This window comes from Lutjanus erythropterus, chromosome 16 (genome assembly GCF_056507025.1).
Source record: "Lutjanus erythropterus isolate fLutEry1 chromosome 16, fLutEry1.hap2, whole genome shotgun sequence".
NCBI classification, from domain to species: Eukaryota; Metazoa; Chordata; class Actinopteri; order Lutjaniformes; family Lutjanidae; genus Lutjanus; species Lutjanus erythropterus.
In genome coordinates this window covers 28,217,728-28,232,441 of record NC_139332.1, presented here as the reverse complement: position 1 = coordinate 28,232,441, position 14,714 = coordinate 28,217,728, and the positions used below count along the sequence as shown (strand labels likewise).

General features: G+C 37.1%; 2 protein-coding genes across 2 annotated transcripts in view; one reads left to right on the top strand and one right to left on the bottom strand.

The window, feature by feature from the left end:
• Nucleotides 1-336: 336 nt before the first annotated feature.
• On the bottom strand, nt 337-2,173 carry LOC146313262 (transcription and mRNA export factor ENY2-2-like). The gene is made up of 5 exons (XM_084739104.1): nt 2,092-2,173; nt 1,911-1,985; nt 1,745-1,815; nt 1,580-1,654; nt 337-606 (listed from the first exon to the last, which is right to left on the bottom strand). The coding sequence occupies exons 2-5, from the start codon at nt 1,976-1,978 to the stop codon at nt 530-532; spliced, it is 291 nt and encodes a 96-aa protein (XP_084595230.1). The 5' UTR covers nt 1,979-1,985; nt 2,092-2,173; the 3' UTR covers nt 337-529.
• Nucleotides 2,174-2,604: 431 nt separating this feature from the next.
• The window catches only part of nudcd1 (NudC domain containing 1), a 53,976-nt gene continuing 41,866 nt past the window's right edge, over nt 2,605-14,714 (top strand). The window contains exons 1-3 of the mRNA XM_084739103.1: nt 2,605-2,824; nt 5,108-5,262; nt 9,387-9,572. Of these exons, the coding sequence (XP_084595229.1) occupies nt 2,710-2,824; nt 5,108-5,262; nt 9,387-9,572 (456 nt within the window). The 5' untranslated portion in view covers nt 2,605-2,709. The remainder of the gene's footprint in view (nt 2,825-5,107; nt 5,263-9,386; nt 9,573-14,714) is intronic.

Below are 14,714 nucleotides of genomic sequence, written 5' to 3'. Positions count from 1 at the left end.
TAAATCTTTTAATGTGCATTTTTATATCCTCAAATTAACAATTTATCAGTAAGGTAACTAAATAATGCAATAATTAAACACCCTAAAAACAAGAGAAATATTTTCCCGAACAAATTTCTTTGTCTTCTTGCGTAACATCCTCAAGAACTTAAAAGCTGATAGGCAGACAATGAGATTTCTGTCATACTGTCGACAGCGTTATCTTTTGAAAAAATCACTCATCATGCTCTCTCGTGAGGAAAAAAAAGAGCTGTCTACATTTTTTGGTTTGAGCAAGGTAATAAATGAACGGTCAAACATCTCTTTAAGTATTAAAGAAAATGTCAGGACACCCAATGACCAAAATAGGCATGACTTTATTATTTTTTCTCCAAAACTGCTGCATAACAAACTAAAATCAATATGAAAACACACAATACAAAATAAAAATAACACTTCAGCATCGCTCACAATGAGAACAAACATCAGTTTGGATTTTAATTGTGGATCTACAGTGAGTAAAAAAATGTCTAGACGTGAATCGTCTCATTCACAAGGTTGCGTGTTGAGCTAGAAAAGCTCTGATTCTCTGCAGGAGCTCTTTCTTCACGCTGTCTGGTACGAGTGCTGCACAGCAAAAGAGACAACAAGCGATAATATGTCAGGACACTGAGAGACAAATACGTAGTAAGTAGTAAGTAAGTAGTAAGAGTAAAAATCTTTCACATTATCACAGAAATATTCTGCATCAGCTTCCACTTCTTAATTAAAGCATGTGATCAAATGGAAACATTTTTACTAAGAGTGTTGTAGTACCTTTTAATTTTGTTGTTAAATGTTTGATATTGTATAAAAATAATGTAAAGTATTCTAGGTTTTTTCACATTGCTTATGACTTGAATCTCTCTGAGTGAAGTCAACTTTGGGATCTCAAACATGACTTAAAACCAAGTTGTGCACTTTTTAGGGCTGCCTTCTCATCCTCGTGTGTCATTTAAGTCAACATAGATAATTCTGGATAATACTGAATTACCTATTTTAATAAAAAAAACAGGCAAACAAAGGCTAAACTTCCCCACTTCGTTGTTTTTTATAAAGTTTAACTGACTTAGTATGAATATATCCACTTTATTTATCACGGCATAGAGGTAACAGACCTCAAAAATGAACTGGAGAACTGACCTGTCCTATTTTATTAACAATTTCTTCACCGACTGCGCTCATTTTTCGCTCCATGCTGTTTCTGTTGTTGTGCCACACGTCGATGGTGCAACCGAGCAACACACGCATTAAATGATCAGCTGTTTGCATGTCACGCTCCAACAACAAGGGATAAGATATGCTGTTCATGAGCCAGGATGTATTCATTATGTGCTTTCATGGTGGTTTGCATTTAGGCGGAACTATTGCACATTTTATTGAACAATTTTCTTATAGCTATTATACATATAACTACTGTTTTATTACCCTGGCCTAGTGTGTTGATTGTGCAGCAGGGGTTTTTCCTGACTGACCTTTTTTATGTTTCTACCTAACTATGATTATTATTTCTGCACTTCTTCCACCCCCTGCTGTTGTGTTTGCATATGAAGATCTGTACCTCTGCCTTTTGGTGTGACTTCTGTGACCAGGTCCTCCACTGTGACATGCTCCAGGCCCTTCTCTTTGATCACATCTGGACAAAACAGTTCAAGACATACAGTTTCACTGAAGCACCCATTCACATACACATATAGACACACACAGGCAAATATAAATACAGTACCTTTGCAGTGTGCTTTCAGCTGATCCTTCCACCCACACTCCACCAGCTTTGCCCTGAGCAATTCTTTCAACCTGGGGCCACACATTTAGTCAGTTGACATCATTTAAACCACTACCGTCTCTAAACCATTCATGACCAAAATCGCCGAAGAGAAAAGCTTGCTTACCGCTCCCGTTCCCCCATTTCTATCAGCTTCTGGTTTATTGCAGCCCTCATCTGCGAGTCTTTGCTCATGATCTGTCTGAAGTCAAACACAAAAAGTGACCCTGTCAGTTTGGATTCAACGATTTCAGGGGAACGTGGCGCCGAAACATGTTTTATTCTGCTATCTATCGGGGAGACGTTACCTTTTGTCGAGATGGATCAGCTGCCTGGGGAACACACAGTCCCTTCACACTACTCTACCGGGTAAAACGCTCAAAAAATTAATGGTTCCGCGGCGGTTGATAGATTTGCGAAACTCTCGCGAGATTTTTACGCGGTGTTTCTTAATTCTGTAGGTTGCACAGATTCATTTCTGTTTTATAACAAATAAAATTGTTTTATAACACTGTGGTTAAGAGTCGCTTGGGTTTAGAGACGACGAAACACTTGGTTAAGAATTGGGAAAATTATCACTCTCGCGAGATCTTTCTCATCTAGGGAACCCACTCAAAACTGATCTTTAATTTGCCTCAAACCTACTACGTCATTGCTAAAAACCTGGTCAAATAGGGCACGTCATCTTCACATTAATGACTTTTGTTAGAACGACTAAAAAAAACTAAAAATATTAGACCGCACAAAACGTCTTGAGAGAAAATATAAAGAGAACTCAACCTCCCATGAGCAATCAAGAAGGTCGTGTCCGGCTGTAAAATGGTTCCGTGTGCGCCAAAACAGGAAACGTGTGTCTCACTGACTTCTTCAACATCATCTTGCCTCTTCACATCAACTTGGAATTAAGTCAGTCATATTTTAAAGACATGGCTGCGTCGAATTATTCCTTGAAGGTCAACAGAGACCTGCTAGACCCCAGTTTTGAAAGTTACAGGTTATCTCTGGACGCCATACCAACGTACAACGTTGAGCTGGATGCTGGTGAGAGAAACTAACTTACTGTGCTGTACAGTTAGCAGGTGTGCTAGCCTGGCACTGATACTAAACTGAAGGCTCTGACGTGTCTCTTCAGTCACAGCTGAAAGAAAACTTGAGTAACAAGCTGAGTTATTCCCATTGACAGGTTACTTATAATCGAAAACGTCCTGTGGTTATGTTAAGTATTAATTGAAGCTACTCTATCTGTAGCCCAGTTTAGTTTAGGGAGTTCAGAGGGTCCCTAAGACAATGAGGAGCAGTTTAACATTATTATTACATTTACATTTTTATTCACTGCATGTTATCTTTATTACAAAACGGTGGCGTTAGTGGTGTCAGCAATGTCTACATAACATACAAAACAACTGCATTTATATAGCTATCTACTGAAAGTAATGAATGAAATATGATTAAGAAACATAGGGCTGGTTGCAAACATTTTAAATTCACATTCATTTATTAGTTTATTTGTCAGGGCTGATGCAGGAGAAATTGTTACAGGTTACAATAACATGATGCATATATTTAGTTTAGTTTTGTTTGGACATTATATACCTCCTCTATATAAATAACAATGGTCATACTAAAATGCGTCAAAACTAAAAGAATGATGCAAGAATGAATCATTTACATGGAAGAGAATGTTTACAAATTGAGATGCATTTCAATGACATTCAAAATATTTGCTAATTAATTACTTTTTCAGGTGTTTTCTGAACATCGATAATGTAGATTTTGATCGCAGTGATGGTGATAGATTGTTCCAAAGTGATTGCATGGTGGGTTTGTAGCCAGGGCTAATTTTACGACCCCTGTTTAGGCTTTTTTACATCTTTCTTACTATTACCAAGAGTGCATTGAATTGATCTCATAATGAACTGTGACTTTCTCATACATGTGAAATGATCATGAAAAAATTACTGTATTTACATCTTTTTGCAATCATTTTACGTGTAGTGTGGATGTATATGCATGTTCCATAATTCATGGCAATAAGTGTGTATGTATATAAAATTTCTAGGTGTATGTGTTTGTGTGCAATGCATGCATGGATGTAGTCTTTGTGGTCTTTATGTATGCATGCTTATATATGTGTGTCTATTCTCCTGTCTGTGTGTGCATGTCCTTGTCTATGTGCATGTGTGTACAATAATGCATGCATAATCAGAGATCAGTGATCACAGGTTTGGTTTTGTTTCAGTCAGTGTTTCACCTTTGATCTCAGATCAGTTTGTGTTTTTGTTTTGGTTGGAAGGTCATTCCAAAAGTTTACTCCTTTTGCTATTGTATTTACTGCAGTTTGCGAAAGAGGCATACGAAGGCTATGAATTCAGTATTTTAATTACAGCCACAGGCGAGGAGGCAGGGGTAAGGTGAAAAGAGATTTATTTCAGAGCATGGAGGGAGATGGGCTGCGGGCGAGGGGAAGCTTTAGCTGGTAGCTTTGAGTCGGACAGGAACTGAGGCTGAGGCAGGGGCAGTTGAGGGCAGAGAGAGCAGCTCCAGAGTGAGATCCAAGGGGATAAGAGTTGATCAGGGATCCAGAGTGGAGCAGCAGGGTGAGATTGAACAGAAGGTTGACCAGACGAGGGTGACGAGACAGCCAGGGCTGCGAGGGAGGGATGGAGAACAGGATGAGTCTTAGAGAACAAACAACAAGAACTAAGCACAAACTGGTAAATCATTTCTTGAAGCCTAGCAGAGTCCATGATCTGGAGGAGTGGCAGTGTTAGGTTGTCTATTTTATTAAACCAAATGTTTCCAGAAATGGTCAAACCCAGAAAAATCTGTAATTTATTCAATGGTAACAGTGGTAACAGTTTCCTACTTGCAGCTAGTTGCTTTAACTTCCAGGAAAACACAGGGTATGTCGAGTGAGTCAGAGAGTGAGCAGCAACATCAGCAAACATGACTAAACATAACATGAATAAAACTTTAAAACATTGCCTTGTTCATGAACTTTAGTTCTGCCTGAGACATAGATTTCATGCAGAGATTTTCATTTACTGCGGTGGATGTTTAAAAGAAAAGACAACAACTCCTGTGATCCCATCCAACTACATCTTCTCTTGGGAGGCGGGGGCGGAAATAACTCGCTTCAACCAGACTGTATATTAAATAGGATTTCAACCTATTTAATATACAGTTTTTGGATGCACAATTGCTACATATTTCTCCTTTAATTGTGTAACATTAGTTTCAGTACTTTTACAGTACTTTATAAAAGCTGATTGGAAAATAAATATTGTCTCATTTTAACCTTTTGCTTTTTAATTCCTACTGCAGCTGTGGAGGAAGTTAAGCTGAAGGATACTCAGTACACCCTGGAACACATGCGTGCTTTTGGCATGTACAACTACCTCCACTTAGACCCTTGGTATGAAGACAGCGTTCTGTTTGTGGACTGCAAAGGACGGGTTCTCAGTCTCACCGTCACCCTGGTAAGATTTTAAATCCCCCTAGTTTTTCTTGGAGGTCCTTGATCCTGATAACTCTTTATGTATTTGCAGAGGTGGCAAGTAACAAAGTACACACAATTCTTTACTGTACTTCAGTAGAATTTTAGGTATCTAAAAAAAAGCCTGTTAATGCATTTGAGAGGAATTATTGGTTACTATTATTGGTGCATTGCACCACCTTCCTAAATGGATAATAACACAAAGAAAACACAATACCTTTGTGTGTCTGTCAGTGCATTTCACGTATGACCTACATAACGAGAAAAAAAAGACATAACAAGACAAAAAAAACTATGTAAAAGATGTAAGAAAACGAAAAAGACGTAAGAAGACGAAAAGAGGTAACAAGATGCAAAAGCTGAAACAAGATGTAAAAGACCTAAGAAGACACACAAGATGTAACACAACAAAAAATGTAAAAGACATCACAGGACAACAGACAAAGAGGGATACGTTTTACTTTTATACTTTGAGTGCATTTCAGAGCTTGTACTTTTTCACTTTTACTGGAGAAAAGAAGTTGAATCAGTACTTCCACTTACATAAGTATCTGTACTTCTACTCCTACTAAAGAATGTGTGTACTTTTGACACCTATTTGTATTTGCAATGCAGTAAAACGTTGACCTGTTTGCATTTATCATTACCAACCTGTCAACGTGCTCCTCCACCAATCTGTGAGCTCAGTTCCTGTACATTTAGTCCTTATATAAAATGAGTCGGTCATGATTCTGATGCTGTGACAGTGGAATTGTTGGTTGGCTTTAATGCATCTGACACACCAGCAGGTGGTGACCAAATACTTGTGTAACAGCAGCATCAGCCCATGATGCATTTCTGGCAGATGACATCAAGAACAAATATCTCTGCAGTACTGATTTGACTCGTCAGAATAACTGGCTGCTCTGCTTAAGGCTTTTTTGGATGAGCTCTTGTATGTCTGTAGTGATAATTGTCTGATACCCGGCCTTGGGAAGTAACAGATAACATGTAATGGGAGTACATAATCTAGAAAATTAAAAAGATGTAATCTGATTACAGACACGTTACGGATTACAACTTTAAAATAAAGAATGATAAACGTGTGCACACACAGTTGTCAATTCGTTATCATGGTCTCAAGTGAAAAAAAATGCTTCGCTGGGTGGAAAATTCACTGTTTTTTGTCTTTAAATCAATCAATCAGTCAATTAACTGGGCACAGCAGAAGAAGGAACAGCTGGACAAACTTATAAACCTAAAAGCGACCATATAACACTTAGAGCTGCAACAATTAATTGACTATTAAATCAATTTGCATTTAATCGCTTTTGTTTTCAGCCTCTTAAATGTGAATATTTTCTGCTTTCTTTACTCCTCTCTGACAGTAAACTGAATATTTTTGAGTTGTGGACAAAACAAGACATTCAAGGTTGTCATCTTGAGCTTTGATTGAAATTTTTCACCATTTTCTGACATTTTATGGACCAGACAACTTATCGATTAATTGAGAAAATGGTTGTCATTAAACAGAAGAAGTACGTCTGTGTGTTCCACATTATTTCATTGCCGACAGCACACAGTTTTATTGACAAGATCGATTAATCATTTTTCAGTTAAAAAAAATCAAAACGCTCTGATGCATTGATGCATGATTAACCAGTGATGAAAATAATCCTTAGCTGCAGCCCTAAAAACTCTATATCAGGCCAAACAATTTCACCATATTTGTTATTTAGGTAATTCAAAAGTAATGTGCAGTAATCGAGTTACATACTTTAATACTGTGATACGTTACTGACTACGTTTTTAAGCAAGTAATTAGTAACTATACTGGAATACTTTTTTTTTAAGTAGCCCTCCCACGCCTGCTGATACCCAGAACCTGAAGCAAGGATCAAAATCAGCCCAGTGACCTTTTCAGTGATGACTTCTTTTATGTCTGAGACATTATTGACCATGATTAGACGTAATTGGTGCCTCATCTGCGTTTTTTTTATTTTTTTTTATGTCTAAACAGGCCTGAATGATGATCATCAGTCTATGATCCTGTGAGACAGTATTTCTAGCTTTCAGCAGCATCATTAAATGACTCTTTATGAAAATGTGTCGCTCAAATTCTAATTACAATCATCACATGATAATTATCGTCCCTGCCAAGCCTTTTTACATACATTTGCGGGGTTCTGTCACCCGGCACATTGTACAGGGGTGCCTCACACGCTCTGTTCGGGGGCATTAACGACGCAGATGCCGGAGAGAATGATCTCAAAGGTGCATCATGCATTAGGTAGTGATATGATTCGCAGTGTCACGCTCCATGGCAACAACAGGGCAGCTGCTGCAGAGTCCCTTAGAAAACCTGTTACTTCACACGATGAGTAATTGATGCTCATGTGGTGGCGGCATATCTGTCTATTACTAATAAGGCTTCGAGAGTCATGAATCACATGTGAAGCAAAGCCACATGGGCGGACATGTGACGCTTAGAAACTTTGTCTCCCCTTGATGAACGTTTTGTTTCCCTGCTGTTCAGGTTTTATGTCGAAGGTTCGTGTCTGTGAAATTGTGTTTGTATCAGATGTTAATCGCAGACTTTTCTCGTGGGATCAGAGTGCTCCATTCAGTATGAAAGCGGTGACCTTTCTCTTCCCCTGTATTTCAAAGCCGTCTCTTTATTAAGTCCGTCTGTTTGAGTCTTTGTGAATCATGACTCAACTGCTCAGAGGATATAATGTGATAGTTTTGTCACCAGTAAAAACAGATATATCCCCGATTTTATGTTACACAACAATCATTTCCTTAGTTTCATGTCCTCACTTAAATTTCCAGGAAAGGAAAAATCCTATCCTCCTACTGCAGAAGCACTTCCTAAACCCGTGGCTGTGTCCTATCCTATCTCAGAGTCCTAACTAGAGTTGTAAACTTGGTCCTTCAGTCGGTACTCATACTGTCATGCCTGTATCTTTGTTTAAAATGTTTGTGAGGCTCCCAGTTTCCTTAACAGCGGCTTTCTCTCTTCACTTATCACTGGCTAGCTAGTTTGAAAATGGACAAGAAAAGAGCCGTGTTCAATTTTAGCTTTGAATTTGAGTTTTCTTCACTAAATTTGCCCTTGATAAGGATTTGATCAGACACAGCATGTTGATAAAACTCAAAATTAATTGTCTTGGCTGTCGATATATATACCCTTTAGTACGTAGTGCAGGAAATTTAAAGCGTCTTAATATGGTTTGAGTAGTGTGTCGGTCATCATATTTTGGAGTTCGTGTTGTTCCACATCTTATTGTCATTGCCGTACGAACCAAACAGCAGTGATGCTGCCATTTTCTGGAAGTCATTTTGAATTTAGGACAGGCTCTGCCTATTCTTGACTGAGGAAATTTCTCTTAGATGACAGCAAATCTAATCTAAAACCACGTATGTTGGATTATAATGTGCATGGAATTATGGAATTATATGTCACTTTTCTTTGTTTTAGGGCTGAAGCTAATGATTATTTTCATTTTCATAGTCGATTAATCTATTAATTAATAGACAAAAAATTAAACAACAAGTTTTTAGAGAACTGATTTATCTTTTGAGTCACTTTTCTAGAAAAGAAGCAATTTTTTCTGACTCCAGACTCTCAAATGTGAAGATTTACTGCTTTTCTGTATTATATGACAGTAAATTGAAGTCTTTGAGTTTTGGACTGTTGGTCAGACAACACAAACAATTAGTAGACGTCACTTTGGAGTTTGAGATATTGATCAAATGAATTATCTTAATTAATTAATGAAGAAAACATCTCTATGCACCAGCACAGTCAAATTTAATCCTCGCAGATGTGAATCAATCAAACAAACATTAGATTGATGTTGAAACAGGTACATCTGTCTGTCTTGGTAAATAGATTTACATTTTTATATCATGGAACTGATTTGAGTGTGTAAAAACGAGCTGAAAAATAAAACTTTTTTTTTATCATAATGTGAGCTGTAATTTTTATTTTGTTAAAAAAGATTTTTGTTTCGATTGATTTTTTTTTTTTACCAAAGTCAAGGTAATGCTACAGGCACCAATATCTTCAAATTTCTTGGCCGATACCCTGCCCAAGTACTGACGTCTGTTGTGTTGTGAATCCAGGACACTGCCCTGGGGAAGCCGAGAGAGGTTTATCGAATCACTGCTGACTCCAGCCAGTGTGAGGACCGTCTTTGTGCATCTCTCAGCCTCACCTCAGCGACCTGGGCGGCTCTCTCTGACGGCACCGGCCGACTGTACCTCCTCCGCACCGGCAAGAGGGGAGACAGCACCCATATGAAGTGGGAGGTAAGTATAACAACTCCAGCCATCATGATACCAGACTTTTAAACTTAAATAAAAAAAAGATACTTGATGCCTCTTTAGATACCTAAATTTTAGAAGGTCGTAGGCACACAAAAGAAACTTTTTTTTTTTTCCAGCCTGCACACAGTGCTGATACAGAAAAAAATCACTGAACACTGTCTGGTTTTACTGTCCTGCGGTCTGTATTAAAAAAGAATCAATATTTTTGACAACCTTAATAACAGCTGGGTTTACTGCTTTGTCTAATGCGCAAATCTTCCATGATTTTGATGAGAGATTTTTGAAATTTGAAATACTTCATTTACTCTAGGCCACACATCATTGTATGGAGCACAAACGTAAAACTAAAAAGCAGCACAGTGGCAAACAACCTAAAAAGAGAGGCAGAACATCAGTCAAATATACACCTGCATACACCTTGGTTTATCTGTCTGCAATATTAGTTAAAACATAAACGGATGGCGTACAAAGTATTTCATTTTGGCAGGTACTTCCTTCTTTTCTCAACACTTATTTGTTTTTAATTTCAAACTAAACATTATGTTCTTCCCATAGACAGTTGTTATTACATGAATTACGAAATCTTTCTTCTTTTATAGCATTTTTAAGTACTGTACATTAGTTGCAAAGTAATCCAGCTGTCAGTGTGAAGGTAAAAGTGTGTAACTAATCTTTGACTTTTTATTGACCTCTGTTGGTGAATAATGGAACTGCAACAACATTGATTGGACATAATACTTTGACTTTTCAGTAAGTCTCTTACACAGAGATCACTTATATCTTATCTCCACAAATTGATCTAAGCTTAAAATTAGTCAAAACTGACAAATAATTACACAAAATGTACATTTTCATTATGCTGAATATGTCAGCATGAATTGCTTCAATAACAGTGCCACTTAGTCATCTGCTTTTTGGCCTCACAAACACTCTTTTTATGCATTTGTAACTGACACTTCCTGTAATGTCAAAATGAGATCAAGACTGGGGGAAGATAAGTGATGTTTTGAAAGTGAGTGTCCAAAGCCAGATGTCTCGGCAACTGGTGAAATAATCGTTGAGTCACAAAGTAACACAGTCAAGGTCCCACAAGAGCTGTATTAGTTATTTAAAAAGGTGATTAATTATGACAGTGACAAATAGGTTTGTGTGTGCCAGCAGACACCAACGTATTTGTCTCATTTCTAAAAACCTTGGGTGGCTGGTAAAATATTTGAAAGATAACGCTGGTGATATTTTACTCAATCTCTCTGTCAACAAACCCCATGAAAAGACTGACAACAAACAATAAATTGATCTAAGTACTGTTTGTGTATCCAAAGCCTGATATATATCTTTTCCTCTGTGCAGTAGAGCTCCGCTTATTGTCCAAAAACTATTAAAACACATCAGTGAGTCACACTGTTGCACTGGGTGACATGCTATTTCATTATGATGAACACTCTCATATTATGAGTTCATCCCACATGCATGTGCTGTAGGCACTGATATTTTCCCCCACAAATGAGACATTTTCTCTCCTGTGAATCCCAGGAAATGCACTAATTTTTCAGGTAGAACTTAAGCTACAGTCAAAATGCACTGGTCATTTTTCAAGCAACGCTAAATGTAACAAGGAGAACTATGCATAAACCTTTGGGCAGGGTGCACGATTAGCACCTGCATTTGGCTGGCAAAAAAGTAAAATTTACACCCTGCCAATGGGTTCCTAACCTGACTGATTTAATGTATCATTTGGTTAATAATTATTAATCAGTCATAAGCGAGCACGGACCCACAGACATCAGCTGTGTGTGTATGTTTGTGTGTAAGAGAAGAGAAGTTGATTCTTTCCTTTACATCCCTCCTCTCTGTACTCTCATTAAGTGACTTTCAACTACATTTCTCCTCCAGTTAGCAGTCTACATGGACAGAGACGCAAAATTATTTTACTGTCAGTAGCGTAATCGGCTTCTCTGTGGTCGCTGCTGCACACAGGTTTATAAGCAAACTTGAAGATAAATCTGCTTTTTAATCCCAAAAGTTTAAAAAACAAACGCTGTGTTCTCATCTGGCCGGTCGGTGGGTCAGCGATTTCTTCGTGGACTGCGTTGGCTCCGTGTCTCAGCTCCGCCCAGTCCTCTGGGCCCACAGCAAAATCCCAGCGATAGATGTGAATGAACACAACTGAAGTTAAAAGTAACGAGTGAGCTGACAAACTCCTGGGCTGAGCATATCGCTCATTAGACTCTTTTTAAGATTATTGTTCTGATAATTCAGTTTTATAGCAACTTTTCCTGCAGGACTTTCCGACATCGATTCAGGGTTTCACCGAAGGAACGTGCAGTAGAACAGCCAATAGGAACTCCCCGTCTCTGAGATGACCTGTGATTGGGTTTTAATCTACTATCATGGGTCAGATTTCCTAAAGCCTGAAAACAGAGCCAAACCACTTGATTGACAATGTGCTGAAAGGTTATTATGGGATTTTTGCTCATTGATGCCAGAATGTTTTTTTGTCTACCACAACTTTAAATGAAGTACGCCAAGGCAATTTTATTTGTATAGCACATTTCAACAACAAGGGAATTCAAACTGATTTATATAAAACATAAAAGGGATCGAGACAAAATGAAAAAGGAACACAAGGCAATATAAAAATCCATTTCAATAAAACTGAAAGAATTACATAGAAAAAAAAAAATAAGACTGAAAAGTTAAAGTTACAGTGCAATTTTAAAAAAAGAATTAAAAAGCCACATATCTGGTTTAATGAAAGGCAGAGGAAAACAGAAAAGTCTTCAACCTTGATTTAAAAGAACTGAGAATTTGTTTCAGTTATGTGGTGCATAAAAACTGAGTGCTCCTTCTCCATGTTTCATTTTGAATTTGGGGACAGAAAGTAGACCTGTCCCAGACGACCCGAGAGGTCTGGATGGTTCATAACGTAGCAAAAGATCAGAAATAAATTTTTGCCCTAAAACATTCAGGACTTTATAAACCAACAGCAGTATTTTAAAATCAGACAGGAAGCCAGTGTAAAAGACCTCAGAACTGGAGTGATCTGATCCACTTTTTGGACTGAAAAGGAAAAATGTGTGACAAAACAGCAACATAATGAAGTACTGTAGTGCTGCACCTTGTCCTAAAAATCTTGTTCTCCAGATGAAAGAAAACATGTATTTTGATACAGACACCAACAAATATCACATCATCATGATTATTGTTATTTTTCACTAAAAATGAAAATTGTAATGTAAAAATTTCAGTCAAAATAATCACACTGACTTTTTTTTACCATATGTTGCAGCCCTGCTATAAATAGTAGTTGAAGTACTGTATACAAAATTGAAAGCGTATTTATAGGCAGTTTATTTAAAGGGATCAGAATGTATTGTCTATAAATGTCCTTTTTCATTATGAAATGTTGTTATATTCAGCATAAAATCGTGTTGAAAGAATCATTTTTGATCTGTCATACAAATTCAAGCTTTAGAAACACTTTCTGTGTTTGAAAAGCTCCGCTGGCCTTGACTTATAGTAGTGAAGGATGAAGTCTTTGATAAGGCGAGTCTTTGCACACTTCATCCTGTTAACAGACGTGCACTTGGGATTATCTACAAATGAGAGTTCACTCTCTGAACAAGCACACTTGATGCATTTCTGAAAGCAAAGTTCAAGAGTAGAATTTAAAATGAAGATTAAAGCCCTCCAGTCAGTGACTTTAAATGTTCTGATTTTAAGTTTCAGCACTCAGGGATCCCAGCCAAGCCATACTGCATCTCTCATTTTTGTTTGTCTTGTAAAGAAACCGGTAATAACCTGACTCATAAACCTGATCTATTTATGCCGTCGCGTTCAAGTCGGGCTTCTCAGCATCACATCACCTTCTTCAACCAGACAACTGTAGACGCTGATTTAGAAATATTAGTTTGAATAAACATTTTATGGATAAAATAAAGACAAATACCTCCTTTCTGTAAGGCAGTATAAACCATTTAAATCTATTTGATGGTTACATTTAATGCCGTGGCCTTTTATTAAAGCATATTTTATTGCTACATTAGCGTTCATACAGCAGTTAATCTTTATGACCGTTAACCTTTTATGTTTTCTTAGAGTAAAAGGATATGCAAAGATAAATCTTCAATTTTTATCACAGAATAAGGGCTATTTACCAGCCACAACAGAGTGTGGCTGGTATCGTTTTCAAATTGTGAGTCTGTGTTTGTGTCATCATGACAAAATGTGGTCCTGGAGACACAGGAACTAAACCAGAATTGGTCTTCAGTACTTTGCCAGGTTTTTATAGCGTCACAACTGTGCAAGATGCAGTCATGAAACTTTTCTGGTGTCTATTTGAGATGAAAACAAAGGCTTAAGGTTCAGAGATGGCAAAGATTCAAAGATTTACATATATGATGTTTTGTTTGTATCATATTTGATATGTCAGGCATTTATTAAAACATTTTATTTCACATTTTTGTCAGCAAAAAGACAATTATTAGCAAGTGCTCACTTGTTCATAACTGTTTGCGACACACAAGTGATTATAATGAGAGCAGGATGCATAAAAAACACAATGAACGCAATGAAAAAATGCATCTTAAGATGATGTTTCAGTCTTAAATTAGTTTGTACAGAGTATTTGTGATTGTGGTAGGAATAATGCAGACTGCTTCGTGAAATTCAATAGAATAAGGACTGAGGGATTCACAAATAAATTATCTTATGCAGCGGTTGTACCATATTTGATACACACATGATTTTATTATAAAATAAGGTACAAAATATTAAGTAATTATAGGTTGTTTCACTAAAGTTAATAAAGTTATAGGGTTAAATTACATTAAACTGCATAATTGGAGATTTAGACTGTTTGTTGGACATAATAATCCATAGTTAATTTAATTATTAGTTTCAGCCCTATAAATAAAAAAGATATATTAAGTACATGGCCCTGATCATACTTGTGTACTTTTATTTAAGTAACACTTTCAATGCAGGAATAGAAGTTGTAATGGAGTATTTTTACAGTATGCTGTTACTACTTTAAAATGAACTGGTTACTTCTTCCCTGACTGGTTAGACGATCACAATATCTGCCATTTTCTTGTATGAAAACATTTTAATATATTAACATTA